General features: G+C 32.4%; 1 protein-coding gene across 1 annotated transcript in view; it reads left to right on the top strand.

The window, feature by feature from the left end:
* The window catches only part of LOC129757273 (clavesin-1-like), a 35,349-nt gene extending 13,575 nt beyond the window's left edge, over positions 1 to 21,774 (top strand). The window contains exons 2-3 of the mRNA XM_055754436.1: positions 13,516 to 14,249; positions 21,257 to 21,774. Of these exons, the coding sequence (XP_055610411.1) occupies positions 13,521 to 14,249; positions 21,257 to 21,514 (987 nt within the window). The 5' untranslated portion in view covers positions 13,516 to 13,520 and the 3' untranslated portion in view covers positions 21,515 to 21,774. The remainder of the gene's footprint in view (positions 1 to 13,515; positions 14,250 to 21,256) is intronic.
* The last annotated feature ends 1,443 nt before the right edge of the window (positions 21,775 to 23,217 follow it).

Raw genomic sequence — 23,217 nt, 5'->3', positions numbered from 1 at the left:
CAAAAATGACAAAAATGACAAAAATGACAAAAATGACAAAAATGACAAAAATGACAAAAATGACAAAAATGACAAAAATGACAAAAATGACAAAAATGACAAAAATGACAAAAATGACAAAAATGACAAAAATGACAAAAATGACAAAAATGACAAAAATGACAAAAATGACAAAAATGACAAAAATGACAAAAATGACAAAAATGACAAAAATGACAAAAATGACAAAAATGACAAAAATGACAAAAATGACAAAAATGACAAAAATGACAAAAATGACAAAAATGACAAAAATGACAAAAATGACAAAAATGACAAAAATGACAAAAATGACAAAAATGACAAAAATGACAAAAATGACAAAAATGACAAAAATGACAAAAATGACAAAAATGACAAAAATGACAAAAATGACAAAAATGACAAAAATGACAAAAATGACAAAAATGACAAAAATGACAAAAATGACAAAAATGACAAAAATGACAAAAATGACAAAAATGACAAAAATGACAAAAATGACAAAAATGACAAAAATGACAAAAATGACAAAAATGACAAAAATGACAAAAATGACAAAAACGACAAAAATGACAAAAATGACAAAAATGACAAAAATGACAAAAATGACAAAAATGACAAAAATGACAAAAATGACAAAAATGACAAAAATGACAAAAATGACAAAAATGACAAAAATGACAAAAATGACAAAAATGACAAAAATGACAAAAATGACAAAAATGACAAAAATGACAAAAATGACAAAAATGACAAAAATGACAAAAATGACAAAAATGACAAAAATGACAAAAATGACAAAAATGACAAAAATGACAAAAATGACAAAAATGACAAAAATGACAAAAATGACAAAAATGACAAAAATGACAAAAATGACAAAAATGACAAAAATGACAAAAATGACAAAAATGACAAAAATGACAAAAATGACAAAAATGACAAAAATGACAAAAATGACAAAAATGACAAAAATGACAAAAATGACAAAAATGACAAAAATGACAAAAATGACAAAAATGACAAAAATGACAAAAATGACAAAAATGACAAAAATGACAAAAATGACAAAAATGACAAAAATGACAAAAATGACAAAAATGACAAAAATGACAAAAATGACAAAAATGACAAAAATGACAAAAATGACAAAAATGACAAAAATGACAAAAATGACAAAAATGACAAAAATGACAAAAATGACAAAAATGACAAAAATGACAAAAATGACAAAAATGACAAAAATGACAAAAATGACAAAAATGACAAAAATGACAAAAATGACAAAAATGACAAAAATGACAAAAATGACAAAAATGACAAAAATGACAAAAATGACAAAAATGACAAAAATGACAAAAATGACAAAAATGACAAAAATGACAAAAATGACAAAAATGACAAAAATGACAAAAATGACAAAAATGACAAAAATGACAAAAATGACAAAAATGACAAAAATGACAAAAATGACAAAAATGACAAAAATGACAAAAATGACAAAAATGACAAAAATGACAAAAATGACAAAAATGACAAAAATGACAAAAATGACAAAAATGACAAAAATGACAAAAATGACAAAAATGACAAAAATGACAAAAATGACAAAAATGACAAAAATGACAAAAATGACAAAAATGACAAAAATGACAAAAATGACAAAAATGACAAAAATGACAAAAATGACAAAAATGACAAAAATGACAAAAATGACAAAAATGACAAAAATGACAAAAATGACAAAAATGACAAAAATGACAAAAATGACAAAAATGACAAAAATGACAAAAATGACAAAAATGACAAAAATGACAAAAATGACAAAAATGACAAAAATGACAAAAATGACAAAAATGACAAAAATGACAAAAATGACAAAAATGACAAAAATGACAAAAATGACAAAAATGACAAAAATGACAAAAATGACAAAAATGACAAAAATGACAAAAATGACAAAAATGACAAAAATGACAAAAATGACAAAAATGACAAAAATGACAAAAATGACAAAAATGACAAAAATGACAAAAATGACAAAAATGACAAAAATGACAAAAATGACAAAAATGACAAAAATGACAAAAATGACAAAAATGACAAAAATGACAAAAATGACAAAAATGACAAAAATGACAAAAATGACAAAAATGACAAAAATGACAAAAATGACAAAAATGACAAAAATGACAAAAATGACAAAAATGACAAAAATGACAAAAATGACAAAAATGACAAAAATGACAAAAATGACAAAAATGACAAAAATGACAAAAATGACAAAAATGACAAAAATGACAAAAATGACAAAAATGACAAAAATGACAAAAATGACAAAAATGACAAAAATGACAAAAATGACAAAAATGACAAAAATGACAAAAATGACAAAAATTACAAAAATGACAAAAATGACAAAAATGTCAAAAATGCCAAAAATTACAAAAATTACAAAAATGACAAAAATGACAAAAATGACAAAAATGACAAAAATGACAAAAATGACAAAAATGACAAAAATGACAAAAATGACAAAAATGACAAAAATGACAAAAATGACAAAAATGACAAAAATGACAAAAATGACAAAAATGACAAAAATGACAAAAATGACAAAAATGACAAAAATGACAAAAATGACAAAAATGACAAAAATGACATGAAATGCAAAAATGACAAAAATGACAAATGAAATTGACATTTTTGTCATTTTTGTCATTTTTGTCATTTTTGTCATTTTTGTCATTTTTGTCATTTTTGTCATTTTTGTCATTTTTGTCATTTTTGTCATTTTTGTCATTTTTGTCATTTTTGTCATTTTTGTCATTTTTGTCATTTTTGTCATTTTTGTCATTTTTGTCATTTTTGTCATTTTTGTTATTTTTGTCATTTTTGTCATTTTTGTCATTTTTGTCATTTTTGTCATTTTTGTCATTTTTGTCATTTTTGTCATTTTTGTCATTTTTGTCATTTTTGTCATTTTTGTCATTTTTGTCATTTTTGTCATTTTTGTCATTTTTGTCATTTTTGTCATTTTTGTCATTTTTGTCATTTTTGTCATTTTTGTCATTTTTGTCATTTTTGTCATTTTTGTCATTTTTGTCATTTTTGTCATTTTTGTCATTTTTGTCATTTTTGTCATTTTTGTCATTTTTTTCGTTTTTTCGTTTTGCGTTTTTGTCAGTATTGTCTTTTTTGTCAAAAAAGATAAAAAAATTTTTAAAAAATTTCGTTTTTTTTTTAATTTTTGTCATTTTTACTATTTTTATTTTTTTCAGTTTTTGTCGTTTTTTTCCTTTTTTTCATATTGTTCATTTTTTTCAGTTTTTTCAATTTTTGCATGTCTTTTTTTTATGTGTTTTTTTTTATTTTTTTAATATTTTTCTTTTTTTTTATTTTTGTCATATTTGTTATTCTTCCAATTTTTAAAATTCCAACTGTTTTCAAAAGTTTACTCAGCGTTTTTACTCATCCCCGAGACATTCGATTTGATTGGTTTGTCCCTATCCAATCACAATATGTTTGTCAGAATTGGCAACGGATGCCATTTTCCGAAGAAGAGAGGGGTATCCAAATTCGAAACCGAGAAGCGGCATCCCGGTGTGGATAGTTTATATCTCAGAACACGTTTCCCCGACCAGCACAGCAGTTACAAAACCCGGCCTTTGATGGCTAGCATCCGATACTAATTACTGGGGGGGAAGGCAATAATATTGAATAGCTGCCGAAAAGTCGGTACGCAAACAGTTGGAGAAACAACGATGGCGCGAAATGGGCACTAAAATCCGAACGACTTGCTAATTTTAATATCTTAATGGCGCGCCTCGTCTTGGCGTAGGGCGTGAGACGAATTGACAATAAAGTGTGAGTCCGAACGATTTAAGAGAGAATAATAGTTGGTAGTTTAGCGAAGGAAAGAGAGGCTGTAAAATGTCTTGGAATACTTTTTTTTTATTTAGATTTTTACTTCCAAAGTATGATTGTTTTGCGGGAAACGAGACACGTGCGAATCGCTGCTAGACGCTTTGATGTGTTGTTATTGATTGTTTTTCATGCGTCCGGAGTAAGACCTGTCTAGGAATGTGGTTAGTCAATTTGACAATGACTAACGAATCAGTGTTGATTCACTCTAGAGTAAGATTTTAAAATTGTAAGACTTTTTTATCGAATTTTTGGTTTTAAAAATCAAACAGAACCTACTTCGGTTTAAAGGTATCCTTATTCAATAATTGATTAGGTACCAAAGTTGAAATGTTGACTGAAAATCCACCGGAGGGTAACAATCTTTGTTTTGCCAGGCAGTTGCGAATTTCAAAGTAAAGTTGACGAAAACTGTCACTCGTGTCTTGTCGTGATTGAATATCGTATTAAGTAGAAAGATCATCGATCCAATAAACATTAGATTGGATCGAAGAACGTTTCAGTTTAAATAAATATATCGACTGGTTCACATCCAGAACTGATTAGATCGAATGTAGGTTCTATCGTAAACAACCGACAATTGTTTATGATGCTCATGTGAGCTGAACTATTTTCCGGGGAACGATCGAAACGAGGGCGGTTGTTTAGAAGCTGATGTGGTTTACCTGCGTGCTACTCTTAGTAAGTAAGTTTACTTTGAACTTTGGTTTGCTTTGAATGTTAGCAACAGCCGGGTGTCAATTAATTGATCACGGAATGCTTGTTGCTTCTTGAGTGCTGAAAGGATAGTTACACCAAATGCGTCTATTTTTAGCCGAAAAAATCTGGAAGTTTAAGTACCCATTACAATTTTAGAACGTGCCGGAGTAAACAACTTTATAATAAATCAACGTCAAACATTCAATTGTGTTATGTTGACACTCTAGAACGGAAATGTACGCGTTTACGAAATTCGATTATAACTATACTTAATCTTAATACCATAAATCCTTTCCCACCAGAGCCATTTTCGCCGATACAAACTTTACCTTCTCATGCCGTTCGCAAAATATCTGTTCAAATTTATGTAATGTTTGTTGATCAAATTTGATGACATTAGATTAAGATGGCCAGATTGCCCAGATATTTACTATAAAATTTGGGAAAAGTCCGCCCAGCCCGGTTGCCCAGATTTCATTGGAAAACCCGTTGTTTGGCCTCAAATTAATCTTAAAAACACACGTTCGTGTCTCGCAACTACATAGGTCTATATGTTTCAGTAAATTACCTGTAGTCGGCTACTGATTAAGAAGGTTCCAACAAATTCTCTACATCAAATTGCTGGAAATTTCCACTTTTAAAACTTGTTGTTCTAGAAGTCACTTCAAGATCGATACAAAAAATTTGGATTCTCGAGTAGTTTTTATGAAAAATAGATCATCGAAGTTTTAAAAAATGGTGGATTTTCCCTACTCAAATTTGCAAAACTTAGTTCAAAGTTTTCCATTAAAATGTTCAAGTCAGTGCAGTTTAAGATCCTTATTACAATACAGTAATCAAAACAAAATTTTGTATATAAAACCTGAATCATTTATCGGCATTTTAATAAATCGAGTTAACAATAATTTATTGTTGTAAATTGTTCTACATAGGAATTGAATATGGTAAACCGGTAGAATACAAATCATGAAAATCAGTTGAACACTCAATAACTACCAGGTAGACCTTTTAAAAGCAAAATTTTTCTTCATTTTTGCGCGTTTTTTCCGTTAAGATGACATTGCATTCATTAATAAAATTAAAAATTAATAATGCAATCTTAAATCGACCAAAACATTCCTTAAAATAGTGAAAAAGACGCCTTACAACATAAATTTTTAATATATTTGTTTTTGTGACATGCTTAATCGGAATGGCTCTCGACACTACCTTATTTAAATATTCCTTGGTCTTTGACAACCTTTCCTTTTCCCTTGAGTCTCCTCCTCATGATTGCTCAGTATTTCTCAATAAGGCGGAACTGGGGGCAGGACCCCGTTCTCTGCATATCATTCGTGAACGTTTTTCCTGTAGTGACAGCTTGCCAAATTTGTTCAAAACATCACCGGATGGTCGTGGGATCGAATGAACGGGAAATTCATTTTTCGAGACACTCTTTTTGGTATAAATCCGACGACATTGTCTTATTCGTAACGAAAACTTTCGTTTTTGTTTTGCCACAGCTGCAAATGCTCTGCCAAATCATAAACTTTCTTGCAAATTTGTCGGCAAAAAAATTTAAATTTGGCTAGAATGCACCCCCGAGCCGTTGCCAAGTAAAATTTTTGACTTGGGAGTTGCCCGAAGTCAGCCTTGACATAGGTTTCATCGTCCATCAGAAGACATCCGTCGAACTTGGTCAGCACCTGGTCGTATAGCTTCCGAGCACGGATTTTTCTGTTTTATGGTCCGATTTGGCTGTTTTATAGCTCGATAAGACTTGATGCCTTCCCGGAGTCGAATTCTGCTCACGGTACTATGAGCAGCACCGGATTTTCTGGCCAAATCAGGGTCCAACAGATTGGAATTCTTCTTAATCGTCTTCGAAATCTTACCACGCAGTTTCCGACAAAATCCCCGACACGTGGGTGCCAAGAACTTCCAAATCCGTAAACCAGGAGCGCCACAATATGAGCAAAAGTTTGTTCAAATTCTAAATTGAACAAGCTTTACGTTTTGGATCAAATTGACCTCAACGGTGCTCGAAGATTCAACTTCATCTGCAGAATACAAACATGAGCATAAAATTAAAAAAAAAAAGTAAATTTGGATCACACTTCACAACTGTATTAAAAATGTGAATGCAATATGATAGAGTTGGCAATGAAAAAATGAGAGATTCAAATCAAAACTGCTGATCGCCTAAACAAAATCGAGAGGTAAATCCTGATGGAATTTTTAGCCGAACATAACATTGCTTTTGAAAAAAATCTTAGTGACAGGCTAACAGAATTTGGTTAAAAAATCAGAAAAAAAATTTAAATTATTTTCTAAAATAAAATTTAAAAAACCACTGGATTTAGCATTTTAAATTCAAAATGTGGATTAAATTTTTCAAATTTAAAAACTAGACAGAAATCAAGAAAAAAATCTGATAAGGATAGAAAATCTAAAATAATACCATAAATTGATATTAATTTTCTTGAACAATATTCAAAATCGAATTGCAAAATGAAGGAAAGTAATCAAAATTTTGCCTATGAATTAATGGATTCGATAAATTTAAAAGAATAATACAGATTTTTTATTCCTACAACAAAACTCTAAAACAAAAATGGAATAGCACATTAAAATCTCTTGAACGATAAAAATACAAGATTAAAATAAAAAAAAAGAACTCAAATGTTTCCCAAACAAATTACAGTTTTCCATTCGGGTGGTCAATTTTACAATTGGCACTTCAGAAGCATAGTAATTTTACTGGCAGTCTAATTATCTTATCTTTCTTTTAACACTTTTACATTGTAAAACAAATAACTTTACCGTTTAGGAAACAATTTTTACATTTTTTTTCTACAAAAATTCACAACATCATTTCAATAATTTTTCGGTTGCAAACAATAAACATATTTGTCAATTTTTTGTCGTTTTTTTCCAAACCTAGCCTTTCGAGGTGTTTTATATTTCTTTTTTTTTCTATCAAACACAGAACAGGATCTTTTTTTTTTCTAAAGAAAAACCAGAATGGTGGAAAGTTAAAACCTAATTATCAATAGTCATTTTAGATCCAAAAACGCATGGACTAAAGATTGACGCAACCAAAATTATAATTTTTCAAAAAGTTGGTCCATTTCCTATGTTTCTCATGCTAAAGTTTCTAAGATGTAGCTTTTGACAATAACATTAAAATAGGGATTGGGTTTAATGCCGATTGTAGTAAACCCCGTCTAAAAGCGGGTTTTAGAGGGTTAAAAAATTTAATTTTTTATTTTTTCTTCATAAAGTAACAAATTGAAAACGGACTTTTATAACACAGAAAGGCAAAAAAAATTCAATATTTTTTCTGTTACCTGTGGGTGAAACATGATTTAATTAAAAATATTAAAAACATATGAATAAAGGGAATCAATTTGTTTTTTTTCTTGTGATTACCTTAAAATAAATTTCAATTCTAAATTCCTAGATAAATTTCCAACTGTGAGCCCGATTTTGACAGAAAACATAATTAAATAAATAATAAAACCTAGATAGTTTCAACTAAGAATATGCCTTGAAATTTTAGGATCACACAAGTAGTTTTTTTTAACGAACACAAACACATACAGGATCTCAATGAAACTTGGTGTTTCCTCGAAGAAATTTCTTTTTCTTAACTCTAAGCGTACATCTTTCGAGGATATGATGGATAGCATCTTACAAATGCTAAAACCACCAACCCACAGAAAGTGTACTATGTATGCCGTGACCGGGATTCGATCTCATACCCGCTGGCTTAGAAGACTTGAAGGCTATCCTCTACGCCACGGACTGCGGCTAAAGATGCGTTTAAAAATGTCCTCAACATCAAAGCCCTAGCTCACATTTTACTATAGTTATTCGATTTCATTCCATTTTCATTTCTGTCTAAGACTCATTACACGGTGACGTCTCGAAATTTGTGAGCACTTTTTTAGTAAATCGTGTGTAAAAGTCAATAGAAATAGCCTACGAAATTAAAAGATATATCAATACTTTCAGAATTTCGAGCAATAAATACATTTTTATTGAAACTCGATAAAATTGTAATTGAGATGTGAGTGATTGGAGTCGTGAGGTAACAACGCGCCCCTTTTTAAATTTTTTGTTCTGATAATTTCAAATTTCCAATTAGTACGATCTCAACAAACAATATAACGATGTTTGAAAAATGACTTTTAAAACTGTGTATCTTTTTTTGTAAACAATGGATAAATATGAACTGCCGAAATGCTGCTGGGTGGTCACCTAGAACGGGTCCTTACTAGGATTGTTCGATTTTCAGGAAACGACGGTCGTAGAATCGATCCACCTTAAAAATCGAAACTTGAGGATCCATCTCGTATAGATCGATCTTATCCATTTTTAACAATAAAAAATAAACATTTTTTTTATAAAACGGACAAAAAAAACACGAAGATTCAACCTTCTGTCTTTGGAGAAATAAATGCTCATAAAAGCTTTAATTTAGATACTCAATACATTTAAAAATTCCAGACAAAAAATTCCAAAAAAAAAACAATATAATTTTAAGTATCGAAATCAACTGAATGCCCAACAAATGGCACTCTTTGACATTGAATCGGTAAATAAATTTTGAACCTAAACAACTCGGCTCAGCGACAAAAAAAATTTGAAAGATCGAATCGAACATGAACCGATCTAACTGTTGTTTTATATGTCAAAGAATCGATCCAAAAAGAAATTGAAAATCTGAGTTGAAAAGAGTTTTTTGTGTTTCGGGATCGAAGGAAAATTATGAATCCAAAATTAAAATCAAAATATGATTTCAAATGAAAAGCAAGAACGCTGGATTCTTTTTTAAAACGATTGTTGTGTACGTTTAAAAAAAAGAAATCGTTTAAAAAAAGTTCACAATTACCATGCAAAAATCATTGCTTATTTCCAGAAAATCGCCAACTAAGAGTGCAAGTTGATCATTTCCAACCTGGTTGACCATTCGGATGTGATGTGGGGGAAATCGGGAAGGTCAAAGATTAGATTGGGATATTGTAATCTGCTACGGTTGTTCCGGAACTTCCGTAGAGTCTCCATGTGGCTTTTCCGGTCCATGTTTCTGTTGAAAAGCTACGTTTGGGCCATTTGACCACCCTGGAATAGTTTGGAAGGTAGCGGAAATGTCTAGCACCTATTTTTGACATGATCGAAAATCGTCTTATTTCGAGAAAATCGTTTAAAAAGGAGGTAAAAAAGGTCATTTCAAAAAGAATCCAGTGTATATGAGTTTTAAAAAAAGAATAGAATTTCGATTTAGTATACCTAATATCTTAAATTTTGAATTCATTATCAATTAACAACCTAAATAATTATCAAAATATTTGATATGGACACATAGTTTTATAAACATGGAGATTTCTATAAAAGATCAATGTTGAATAAGAAATAACAATGATTGAGTGAAATGAAAAAATGAAACGCATATAATTTTTAACATAACCAGATAGTCATAAATTTTTCATTACTCTTAGAGGTCTGAATGGCCCATTTTGATGTGTTCAAATGAAAGTTGCAAAACAACAACAACAAAAGGCTTTTTTTTGCAAAATTTTCGGTGATTCTGGCGGTGTATTGAAAAACATTTTGAAAGCTTAGCTACGACTATTCGGGTTGAAATTACCACGTTTACCTTCAATATTTTATTTAAAAAACTGATAAAATTTCAATGCATTTTGATGAGCAATTTGATGATTCCGTGTTCTACAAGTGTTTTCCATCAAACAAAGCAACGCTCAAATGCACCGAAGAAAATTTACAAATTTGGCAGAACATTCATCGACCTCATTTCCAGTGCCACGAAAGCTCTGATCTGATTGATCTCCTTCAATCTTCAGCTTAGAGATCCGATCAAGCGTATAATGGCGTTGCCCTCAACGGCATAATGAGCAACACCACTGCAGCACATGCTCGTTAATTTTCTTGGCCGGTTTCATGCATTATTTAAAAGTTGTACAGGGAAAATTCAAAAGTGCATCGGATGAATCAAACTATAAGAAAAAAAACTTCAAAGGTCGGCAGCAAGTCACAATTTGTGTTATGAAGTTTGAAAAACTTTATAAGAACACTAGCAGACCCGGTAAACTTCGTCTTACCATTTTAAACTTGGCGTCTATTTCAATTTTTTTTTGCTGTTTGACTTAAAAAAAGCATCTAATCTTGAGTTGTTAATCGTCTCGCTTTCTTGAACATGTCCTAGTTTTTAAACATATCCATCTTTTCCGTTTGCTCGAATTGGCCCGCTCAATTATATCGGAATCAAATCTAGGAATTTTAACTCAATTCTACGGGTCTTTTAACTGATTATTCAAAAATTATCTTCAATAAATTTTACATACATCTTACATGAATCCTTTTCATTTACATTTCTTTGATTCGGATGCTTTGAATATTGCCGAATGATATCAGGTATCAGCTTCCCGTTGAAAATTCGATTTTTTCAGCACTCAACGTTACCATCTAACTTGGCAAACCTCATGCTAAAAAAAAACACTCTTTATAACTTGTTCCATAAATAACATATGTTGATTATATCTATGTTTCATTTATTGTATACCATTTAGTTGATTGACTCCGCTTTGCTCGAGTTCACTTTAAGGTTTAAATCGAAATCAAAAATTTCTCATTTATTGGAATTTATTACATATGAAACTTTATGGAAGAAGAATTTTGGATATCAGGACAATTTCTGGAGTGTTTGCTCAATATTCTGCCTAGCGCAGCACTTTTAGCTCCCAAGTAGCTTTTGGTGGCATATTTTTTAGAACTGAAGAAATAAAAACATTAGAGATGATTTTTTACAAACCATTTTCAAGCAGCTTCACTTTCCTCAGATTTGGAAGCAGTAGTTATTTATATCCATATTTTCATCAAAATCATGTCCAAAAAAAAAGTTCGCCCTTTTTTTTAGCAAACAATGCAAACTGAATCAAGAAGTCTTGATTTATTGGGTTGATGCTCAAAGAAATTTAATTTGGTTTTGAAAGGAGAAAATATATGTTTAAATTTTTTGTTATTTAACCAAATTAAAGCATTTTTATCTTCTTTTTATCCTTAAATACATACCTGCCAATTTAAACCATTTTTGTCTGATTTAAAATTTTCCTAAACAGTGTTGTAGGTGATTTGCGATTCTGTTTAAGATTATGTGATATTTTCAAGATTCACTAAGATTTAATTGGAACGCAGGTTTTAAAAAATTAAATATATAAAAAAGAACTAATCTTTCAAAACTACGATGATTTCATGAGTTCATTCTTTTTTTTTGGAAATTTTCATGTAAATTTACCTCGACATTTAAAAATTTTAAATATCCGCTTCAGATTTAACACTCGGGATACCCTATCTGACTATTTTAGAGAAAAATTGGAATATGTTTCATGACTTAAAGGCGCATTTCCACTTGTTTCACCGTGTGAAATGACAGGAGTTAATATTATTTTCAACACTTTTAGGTCATAACAAAAACTTATAAAAAAAAATCAGCTTCTGCTATCAAAAAAATTATGCTTCTGGAATATCAATTACAAAAAAAAATGTCAACAAAAAATCGGATCTAAAGTCTCATCTATGCATGTAGCCAAAATATGTTAAACAAAAACACACATTTATGTTAAGTACGTACTTGAATTCTGTGTAAACAAACAGGGAACCTGTAAACAGTTTTTTGGTGAACGATTTAAAAAAAAGTTACGTTTATTTAGTCAGATTGTTTATTTGGGCCCAACCATTTATAAATTTAGAAATCATGTATACATTTTTTGTAAATGTTGAACGTTTGCACTTCTTTGCATTCGGCCTTCAAATGAACATCAATCTTGTATAATCCATTTTAAAGGACAGGCTCTTGTTCAGTTCATGTGTCTGTTCATTTGCAACGGATTTTGTGGTTGTTCTATAAATTTAATGGCGCATGATACAACTTCTGTGAAGCACATTTGTACATGTTTGAAAAATATTTCTAGCGTTTTGGATTATAAACCAAGTCTTTCCACTTTTCTTTTTTCAAATGTCCGCAAAGAGTCATACCATTATTTCATACGTATCAGTACTAAATTAATATTAATAAGACAACAATTCCTTCTTGAAATAACACGAATTGAAGTTTTCATTTTTTCAAAACGTTTGAATGGTTTTGATTTGATCGGCAAAATATTAATCTGGGTCACATATGGGCGTCATTCATTACTACATATGTGCTGTACAAATGATCTAGGAATCAAGAAGAAAAAACACATCTAGGCTTCATGTGGTCACCACATGCATCGAAATTATGCTTGGTTGAGAAATGCGCGCCCAAATATTCCCACTAAACAGTATGCTATGCCATAGTTACTAACCTCCTACGACGTTTGCTTGCGACGCCTTGACCATAGAGACGAAAAACAAACCGCCCGCCCGGCGCCCAAAGTGAAGAAAATCTCGAAAAAATTGAAGGCCATGACTTCAATTTGATTCAGTTTATTACAAATTTAATGATTACGGACAATTAATGCGACTTTTTGTTGTTTTTATTCTATATAAACCGATTCGCATGCCCACAGAATATTCTAAAAATAATTTCATTTGAAACGGTTGGGTCATCTCGGAGGAGTAGTACTACAAACACCGTTACAAGAGAATTTTATATAATAGATAAATCGACGTTAAATGTTGATCGACATCCAATTAAAGAGAACCTGCTTGCCTAGTACATACATAAAAAAACAAGCACTTTATTTCCCCGGAGAAAAAAAAATCAAAAAATAAAAATTTTATTCAAATTTATTTTTAATATCTTTCGTATGTCTAATTTCTTGTAAAAATTTAAAGTACTTTGCTAAAAAAAAATTAATAAAAGCATTATCTTCTAAAAAATTTCAGACACCATGGACCCGGACAGCGTCGTCTACAGCAATTGCAAGAATCCCGCCAAATATGAAGCGTACCATTGCACCTTGGGACCGAAGCTGCTGAAACGGGCCAAATCGGAACTTCGGGAGGACAACTACATCCGGGAGCAGTCGTTGGCACAGATGCGAGAATGGATCGCCAAAAATCCAAACATTAAAAAATGTCGCACAGATCCGCTGTTCCTGTTGCGGTTTCTTCGCACGAAAAAGTTCTCGGTCCCGCTGGCCTGTGAAATGTTGGAGAAATATCTTTCCATCCGGCAGAGTTATCCCCGCTGGTTCCAGAACTGTGACATCGACGATCCGGAACTGGAAGCCATCATCGACGGTGGATACATTCTTCCACTGCCACAGCGTACCGAAAATGGCCAGCAAGTGATTCTATCGATTGCCGGAAACGTTGATCTGAACAGAGCTAGCTCCGCCAATCTGGCTCGGGCTCACTTCCTGGTGCAGGAAGTGTTGGCCGACGATGAGGAGGCACAGATTTCCGGCTACATCAATTGCGTCGACGAACGAGGACTGTCGATGAAGCTGATGGCCCTCTGGTCCCTGGTGGATATCAAGAAGGTCGCCGAATGCATACAGAACGCTATCCCGTTGCGCATTCGGTCCTTCATGTTTGTCGGATTACCTTCTTCGGCCGTTACGTTGCTGGAGTTTTGCGTCAGTCTGTTGAGCGATAAGTTGAAGAAGAGAATTAACGTGAGTACAATGCAAAACTGTTTAGTTTTGAACATATAAACAAGATTGAATGAAAGACTGTGTAGGTATCTAAAAAAATAGTTTTGTGTTTGTTATGAATTTTTGGGAAAATTTTATCTATACACCTATCATTTAAATTCTAGTCAATGAAGGGAATGACTCTAAACTAGTATAAGCCAAAATCCTGACAGACGTTTTGGTCATAATTAGTTTTGCCTCGTCCTATTTACACGATCAAATACTTCCATGATTGGATTTTTTTTTAATGTTACAAATTTCCAACTTTACTGAAGGTTTAAAAAAATGACACTATATGATTTCACTACATATTTTTATACTATTTCCAATACATCAGATTCTATTCATCAATTTTGATTACATCGATTTCAATATCCTGATTTGTTCGTGGTATCATTTACCTGTTTTCTCACCTTAAAATAATCTGAATTTCTTATATTCTTGTTTTCTTGATTTTTGAATTTAAGACATGAAGACCCTATTATAAAACCATGGTTAAGTCATTTGTCCTAGTAGCAATCTTTATCTACTACTCTTTTTTATCATTTACTCTTTTATAATTGTCTATTTTCTGATAATACCAACGATTCATTTTTTTTTAATTCACTATGTTTTAGTCTGTTTTTATCATCTCATCACAACTATCTTTTTATCGTATTTTTTCCATAGTTTTACACTTCTACAACAAAACATTCATTAAACTGTTTTTACCATCTTCATTTTGTAAAGATGTGACAGAAGCTATGGAGAAAATAAATGAAATTTTATTAAAATAAAAGAAAATAAAAGTTGTATTCGGCAACACTGAATTAAATTTCTAAGACATTATTTGTAATTTTGGCAACACTAGGCAAAACAAACAAAACAAAGTCAGTCATTGATCTATACTTGTGAGCGAAAGATGATTCTGAGTGAATCTCTGAATTGAGATTCGTAAAAATCGTAAAATACGACAATGGGAGTTATTAAGCAAACATAAGCCACACCATGTCCTTTATAGAAGATTTTACATTAGTTAGGAAGATTTTGGAAATCTTTCGAAAACGGCCATACATTTATCCTAGCTAAAAAACGTAAAACTTTTATCTGGCAGCGCGGATAACGTGTTCGGTATAATAAGAACATAGAGCGCAGATTGTCAAGCTGGCTGTTACGAAACATTTGTTCCCCATTTGGCCATCGGTAGAAAGACGGATACGAACAAAATAGTTTCTGATTTGGCCCCTGGAAAAAGACGAATTGGTCTAGGAAGCGCAGATCTCTAAAGCTGCTGCTAAATGTATGTTTTGATACTACCTTCCAGTGAAAAAAGACGAAATTGTCTAAGAAAGCTCAGATTTTTAAAGCTTCTGCTGCTGATTGTTTTGATTTAGCCTTGCGATGGAAAAAGACGGAATTTGCTTAGGAAACGCAGATTTTTAAGGCTTCTGCTGATTGTTTGTTTTGATTTGGCTTTTCGGTGGAAAATGACGAATTGGCTTTAAAAAACGAAGATTTTAAAGGCTGCTGCTGCTGATTGTTTGTTTTGATATGGCCTTCAAGTGGAAAAGACGGAATTGGCTTAGGAAGCGCAAATTTTTAAAAGATTCTGCTGCTGATTGTTTGTTTTGATTTGGCTTACCGATGGATAAAGACAATCCGTCTTTATCCTATACAGCTTGGCTCAGAAAGCGCATATTCTTGGCCAGCTTCTGCTAATTGAGATGAAAGATATTTGAACAATAAAACATTAGTTTAAAAAAACATAATCTGTAAATAAAAGTTTCTTTTGAGAATATAGGTAAGAAGGAATGTTGAGATGAGATGAAAGATATGCAGAAAATAAATCAAAGATAATAAAAATAAAATAAAATAAAAGTTGTATTCGACAACACTAAAGAAAGGGGATATAAGGGCATAATGGCCACTTTAAATAGGACGCATATTTAACCATAGAAAACACGTATTATATGAGTTTTCTTACGAACACAAACACAAAAGGTACACCGGGGTAAGTAGGGACGATTTTTAGTATAGTTCAACTTTAAAAAATCATTGAAAAATCAGCAGTGGATCAATTTTGATAAAAGTGCGTTCAATGTGATGCAGAAAATGTTTTTTTTACAAATGCTGATGAGATGAGAAAAAAAATTGTCACGTAACTTGTTATGGACTGCAGCTAGTGTCTTCACTTACCCCGTCTTATGGGGTAAGTGGGGACGGTAGATTTTCCCTTTGATTTCTCAGGAAATTTTCAACAAATTCAACCGTCCAAAATTAGGAAAAAAAATTCATGGTAATATTAATAAGGCATCTTTCAATGATTATTGTGTGTAATTTATGTTGCAACACACGAGATCCGACTTTATCGGAAATATTTACTTGTTCCAGAAAAAACAAGTACTTTTCCTTACTTTTCATGATCCGAATACTAAATAAAGCTAAACTGTATTGAATGAAGGAGAAAAAATTGAAAAATGTGTAAACATCAAGTAAGTATAAAGGGGGATAGCCCAGGTAGGGTTTTGAAACAAAATTTTAGATTTTTGCAAATAAACTCCTTTTTCTTAATTTTTAACCGTCGTTTCTTTTACTGACTGGTTGTTTCGAATGTAAGGATTGTTTCAAAGTAGAGTTTTTCGCAAAGAGCCAGCTAGTTTACGATAAATTTGCCTTTGAAAAAGATGCACATCACCTCCACATCGTAGTTAAAAATAGAAAATAACAAAAAGCCACCGTAAACATCCGCTTTTGTCGGAACCGTATCGCTTTTACAATTATTGGATAGATTACAAGTAAATTTAACATTCTGCAAACAATAGTTCACAGTATTGTTTTAATAGCCATCGTCCACACTTACCCCGGTGTACCTTACTAGATCTGAAATTTGATGTTTCCTTGAAGAGATTCCTATTTTTCTTAATTCTAGGCACATCTTTCGAGGATATGATGGCTTGCATCTTACAAATTGGGATTTTTTTTATTATCAGACGGTTTGCGCCGGGGGTCTTCAGATTTTTCCCAAAATTGAAAATATGGTTAATTCTTACGACTTAAAAACACATGTATTTAATCAGATTTCTAACATTTTTATTTTTCGAGTTAGATTTGGTTAAATTTTTTTGTAAATAAAAAATAACCATATTTCAAAGCTACATAACTCTGTTATTTTCAACGGAAATTATAAAATAGCACATCAAAATGCATTGAAATTTTATCAGATTTTCAAATAAAATACTTAGAAAAAATAATCAATGACCTTCAACATGAAAGATTGTAAATAAGCATTAAATGGCGTCTAAAAGAAATAATGACAATAAATCTCTTTTTGTGCATCGAAAACAAACAATGGTCGTACAACTGCACTCACATATGGAGGTAGCGCGCACTTCTAACAAAATGAAAACAAAAGAACAATCAAAGCAGGTAAAACACTATTTTTTCGGGTTTTGTAGAGTGTTTGCAGCTAAACTGACTTTATGTTATATCCAATAATCTAATATCGTCTTCGTTTATACCCAGTTTTGCACCAGGTCACAACCAGTTTTGCACATTTTACAGTCATTTTTTAGTAGTTTATGCTCTCAGTTTTGCATCCGTAACGCCCCAGATTTGATCTGAAATGGACGATTCGCGTGTGAGCAAGTGAGGTAGCAATACACTGTTGACGAGCTATGTTCGTTCTTGTATGGTAAACCTTAAAACTGAGCGAATGGAGAAAACGAATACGGTATAAGTATCATGTGTCATATAACCTATACTGGGAATGATGCTTTTTACAGCCTGGGCTGGCCATTCTGAGCTCTTCGATTGTTTCTACAACATTTCTGCCACTTTCTCATACGTTTTTGATCAATATGTAAGGATTTTGGCGTCCAGTGCTTAGCTCCCGATATCAAAGCTATATAAAGCATGTATGTATGTATGTATGAAAACCCATCAGTGGCTGATAGGTCTTTCGACCAGTGACAGTACGGGAAGTCTCGATCGCACATTACCAAATTGTTCATTCTTAACTCATCAGCAATAATTGCAGCACAACCACTGGCTTGGGACAGGTTTGACTCAAATTACTCCCTTCCAACTGTTCCAAACAAATAAAGAATCCTGAAAAGGTACCTAAGTAGAGGAACATGCCCTATTATGCGCCACCTAAGCGAATCGCTGATTTTCTATGTATTCCACGTACAAATTGTGTTAAAAATGGGTGTAATCGTTGAAGAAAAGTGTTTTCTATAAATGCCTATGAATTTCTATAGTTTCTTCAAAAACTTGATTTTTAAAAACCATATTTAAAGCCACAGAACAAAACTGTGTTGCAAATACGAGCCGCTGTGTATTCAATACGCGCCGAGAAGCCGAACACCCCCGGAAGTAGCCGAAGACCGAAAACACACCAATATTTACAGACACTTTGACTGAAAAGAAAATCAAAATGGACTAATCAAAATATAAAAAAAAATGAAAAGTAGATTTTTTGGGCTGAATTAACGCTCAAAATATGGTTTTAGACTTTTTGTTCATTATCAATGAAAATTGGCCTTTTTGAAAAATTAATGCTTTTTTCAGCCTACTACGATTGGCGCGTTATAACGAGCGCATGGGCCGTGATAGAACATACCCATAAAAAGCATACCTTAGCGAGTTCAGTATGATTTTTTAGCATAAAATCATAGTTTAGATTCTCCTCTATCGTTGTGTCAGCAAATATTGTCTTATTCGTTTTTCTCTGCTTGGTGACACCTTATTAAGAGTGTTTCAAAATTTAGATCGAAATGAAGAAAAACCTAAATTGTGAAATTATCACGACATAGGGGCATTTTAAGGAAAAATTCACACTTGCCATGACCAATCACAGCATTTAAAACAAATTGGTAATATTTTGGAGGCTTAAAATGTTTCAGATTCTTCAAAACATTGGTGGCGCGTATTAGCCACATGGGGCGTTATATGAACTTTTCCCCTACCCTACTCATGATTCTAAATTTTCCGAGATACTCCTGCTGGCTTGAACCCACAATCCATTGTAGATCAGTCTTCCGATCGTTTAATGCTTTGTCCATTCCTCTCACTAAACCCCAAAATATAATGAATATGAATTAAAATAAATATGATGAATTAATAGAATTGTTTCATATCTTACCTTATTACCTCCAGCAATTTCATTTCATAGTAGTTAACTTAACTTTGCATAATAAAAAAAAACAAACAAAATCAAGCATATTATCGCAATTCTTTTGTCTTTTGAAATTGTATAACAAAGTTGAAAAATGAAACATTCCTATTATTTCACCGAAGGTTTAAAAATCTATACTGCATACATATGATATGGTCACAGCAAGCTTATCATTAATAGATTGCGCTATGGCAATAGCATGAAAAAAAAACTTCCTCAAACCGGAATCTTTATAGTACATACAACAAAAAAGTCATGATGGATGCAAAAATTTATAAAAAGAAAATTTTCATAAAAGCTTGCAGCGGTCTAGATTTACCTTGTCAGTTTTTACAACGTTCCTCTTAAATACTACCATTTCCATACCTGGTAATCTTCTTACCCTTTTATATTTTCTAAGTAATAAAAATATCATTTTTATTCAGTTTCATTTTTCATATATTTCTTATGTAAAATTTCTTCCGTCTTAAAATTTCATAACTTTCTCAACATTTTCAATCATGGTTTTTCGCTTTTCATTTTTATTTCATCGTATGCAACATGCGAATTAAAAAATGTTTTCTTTTTTCCTACTTTTAAACTTTCTTTTTTTCATTTTCAGCCTTTTTCACTATTAAAATGTTTTTTTATTCTCAACTCAACATTTTCTGATTTACCGTATGTTATATTTTCTCATCTGATATTTTGCTATTTTCCCCGATTCTCCACTTCTTCATCATCTTCTAATATTCTTATCCGAGCTTTTGGTCAACTTCTGCCAGTTGATCACTTTGTATTTTTATCAGTTCATCAACACGTAGAAGTCTTTCCACCTTCTTTACTCTTCATCTTCTCATTTCATACTAGATGGGGGGAGTGGGGTAATCTGGGGTGATCTTAGTTTTGTCATGTTGTCAATTTTTGATGAAACATCAATAAGACACACAAACGCAACCAATTTGCAAATCATAGCTTGTGGGGAATCGTGGGCTACATTTTATGGAGTTTCTTGGGCCACCTATATTTTTCTGTTTTTATACACATTATGAACTTAAAATACGTTTTTCCTATCTGCAAAATTTTTTTTATGCCAAATAAAGAGTTGTGAAAAATATTTTATCCATTTTTCCCAATGCGATAGAGACGAACAAAAACCTATTTAAGGAATTTTGCCGAAACGTTCGCGAGCCAGGAATTAGCAAATATTCGATCATACACAACTCTCTTTTCTATTTCCTCATCTGAAATTGCTTTAAAATAACTAAATGAATTATGAAATTTCAGTTTTGGTTCAATTCATAAATTTTGCACGTTATCTTGTCAATTTGGATTTGGTGGCCCACGTTTCCACACAGTTTGTCAAAATCCAAAAACCATACTTTTTTTTTTAAATAGCCACAACTTGGGAAATTCATGTATTTAAAAAATAAACAAAAATGCTTGATGATACCTTAAAAATGTAGATGACCTATCCCTTTATTTATTTTTCTTTTTATCTTTTATAATAAAGAAGTAATGAGGCAAGGAAAAAAAGTGGCCCATGATACCCCACTCTCCCATACCTTTTCTCGTCTCTAAACTTCTCATCCTTTTTTTTTCTTCACATTTAATTTTTTCATCATCCAACGTTCTCATTTTATTATATTCCCTTGCTATCAAATTTTCTTAGTATTTCTTCTTCTCACCTGTAAGTTTTCTATTCTATTTATTTTACACTTTTCTTTAAACCTATTCATCTTCTCATCGTTTCATCTTACGGTATTTCATAGCCATTTTGTTATTCGAAAGAGGCTCTTCAACGTATCTTCTTCTCATTTCTCGATGTTCCTTCCTTTCTATTTTTTCTTCCTTCCAGCTGTACCGCACCATCAACGATCTCTCGTCCAAGGTGGACAAGAGCATCCTGCCGGAGGAATACGGTGGAACCGCTGGCCCTCTGGCCGCGATGCTGGACCAGTTCAAGGAACGGTGCCGCACCAAACGGGCCCAGCTGATGGCCATGGACGAGATGCAGATCGAAATCACCAAGGGTTCCGCCTTCTGGACCGACACCTGCCGGGGCGATCTGGACAGCGGGATCGTGGGCAGCTTCCGAAAGCTGGAGGTGGATTGACGTGCGAAGGGGGGAAAAGGCGGCTGGAGGATTCTGTTTATAAACAATATTTTTGTACAATTGATAGTGAAGTGATATTTTTTTTTTCGTTCTTGATCTAAACGATGTAACACCCTCTCTTTTGATTTTTGAAATCGAGGAACATGTTTCATGCTATTACAATAGTGGCTCAAGGTGAACATACTATACATATATTTAACACATTCGTAATGTTGAAGACAATTTTAAATAAACATACAAAACGTCCTGTTAGTTTGGAATGGTTTGTCATTTTTTTTCATTCTGGTCCTTTTTGTCATTTCAGTCACTTTTTTTCGTTTTTGTTATTTTGATTTTTTTCGTGGGCAGCCGATGCCAATAAACCTTCAGATTTTCATCTCACATTTCAGACCTTTCTAATGTGACCTTGTTTCCGGTACCCTTAGTTTTGATTCTGTTCTACAATTCGAATCGCTCTGATCTATCGTATCGAATCAAACAGTTGTAACGGAAAGCGAACCTGGTTGACCCCGGTCTCAAAAAGTTCTTACATCGCGATCGATTAGATTACCTCAAGTGACTTAAGCTGCACGGCAGCCGGATTCATTCATCTAAATCCAACCCATGTTGGTTTTTACAGTCATGGAGGTTCATATTCAAATGGTAGATCCAACTGTTCAATGGGTGAACTTCTAACTTGTGGTTTAAATCAATTCAAATCTTCTGCTTGAATGAGACAATCTTTCTCTTTGTATCGGATTTTATATTAAGAACTGTCCAAAGTCACCCAACTTCACGACAACCCAAGAACTGTATTCTTTCCACCCAAAAAATTTAAACCCAACTGGTTTCCTCGCATGCGACAGCTCATGAATCACACAAAACGCACCTTCGCGTGCAAAAAATCCGGTTTTACTCAAAAAATCGAAAAACAGCATTTCGTCTTTCGTCTTCGATTGGCCATGATCTAGACAGTTTGGTCGCGTTGAGTTTAAGCATCTGGCGACCATTTGGACGAGAACGCGCAGGTAAGTCAGCATGGAAGTTCTAAGCGGATCCGGAGCCAGCCTTGGGGGAGTTAATGAGATTTCAAACAACAGCAACAACAACTTACTGTGTGACCAAGCTGGAAATGGAAAGCGTTTATTCCGGTAGGGTAAGGCTTCCGTTTGTTGGCAAAAATTTGAAAGCACCTGGGTAAAATCTTGAAGGGAAAAATCTAGACTGTTAAAAAATAGACACCAGTCCCTTCTAATTGGGTACTTGTTTAAAAATTGTTTGTTTTCGACTTGAAATTTTAGGTAACGATGCGTGTACCCTATTTTTAACAAACTTTGCGTGTGGTGAGATTTTCGATAACCACTTAAATATTCATCAGTCTGAAAGTAAGCGCGAATTGGATCAATGCTAGTATATTCACTGACACACTCAAGGGAGAAGGGTTGAATTATTTTTTAAACTTTATTGTAAACCAATTGAGAGTAGAATCTTCACCTAGAAAAAGTTTACATTCTAGAGAAATATTCAGGAGAAGATATTTGTAAGGAAAATCTCAACAAGTAACCTCAAATCGGTACATCTACCTTGAAACTGGTTCTGACGATGGTAATTTGAATTCTTAACCATATGCAACGTAAAAAGACAGCATGAAATTGTATACTTTTTCCTAATATTGAAAAACTATGTTTAAACACAGTTGGAAAACAAATTTACATAAGTAAGCA

Source organism: Uranotaenia lowii, chromosome 3, assembly GCF_029784155.1.
Source record: "Uranotaenia lowii strain MFRU-FL chromosome 3, ASM2978415v1, whole genome shotgun sequence".
Classification (NCBI taxonomy): Eukaryota; Metazoa; Arthropoda; class Insecta; order Diptera; family Culicidae; genus Uranotaenia; species Uranotaenia lowii.
The sequence above is the reverse complement of the archived record's forward strand: the minus strand, read 5'-3'. Positions and strand labels throughout refer to the sequence as shown.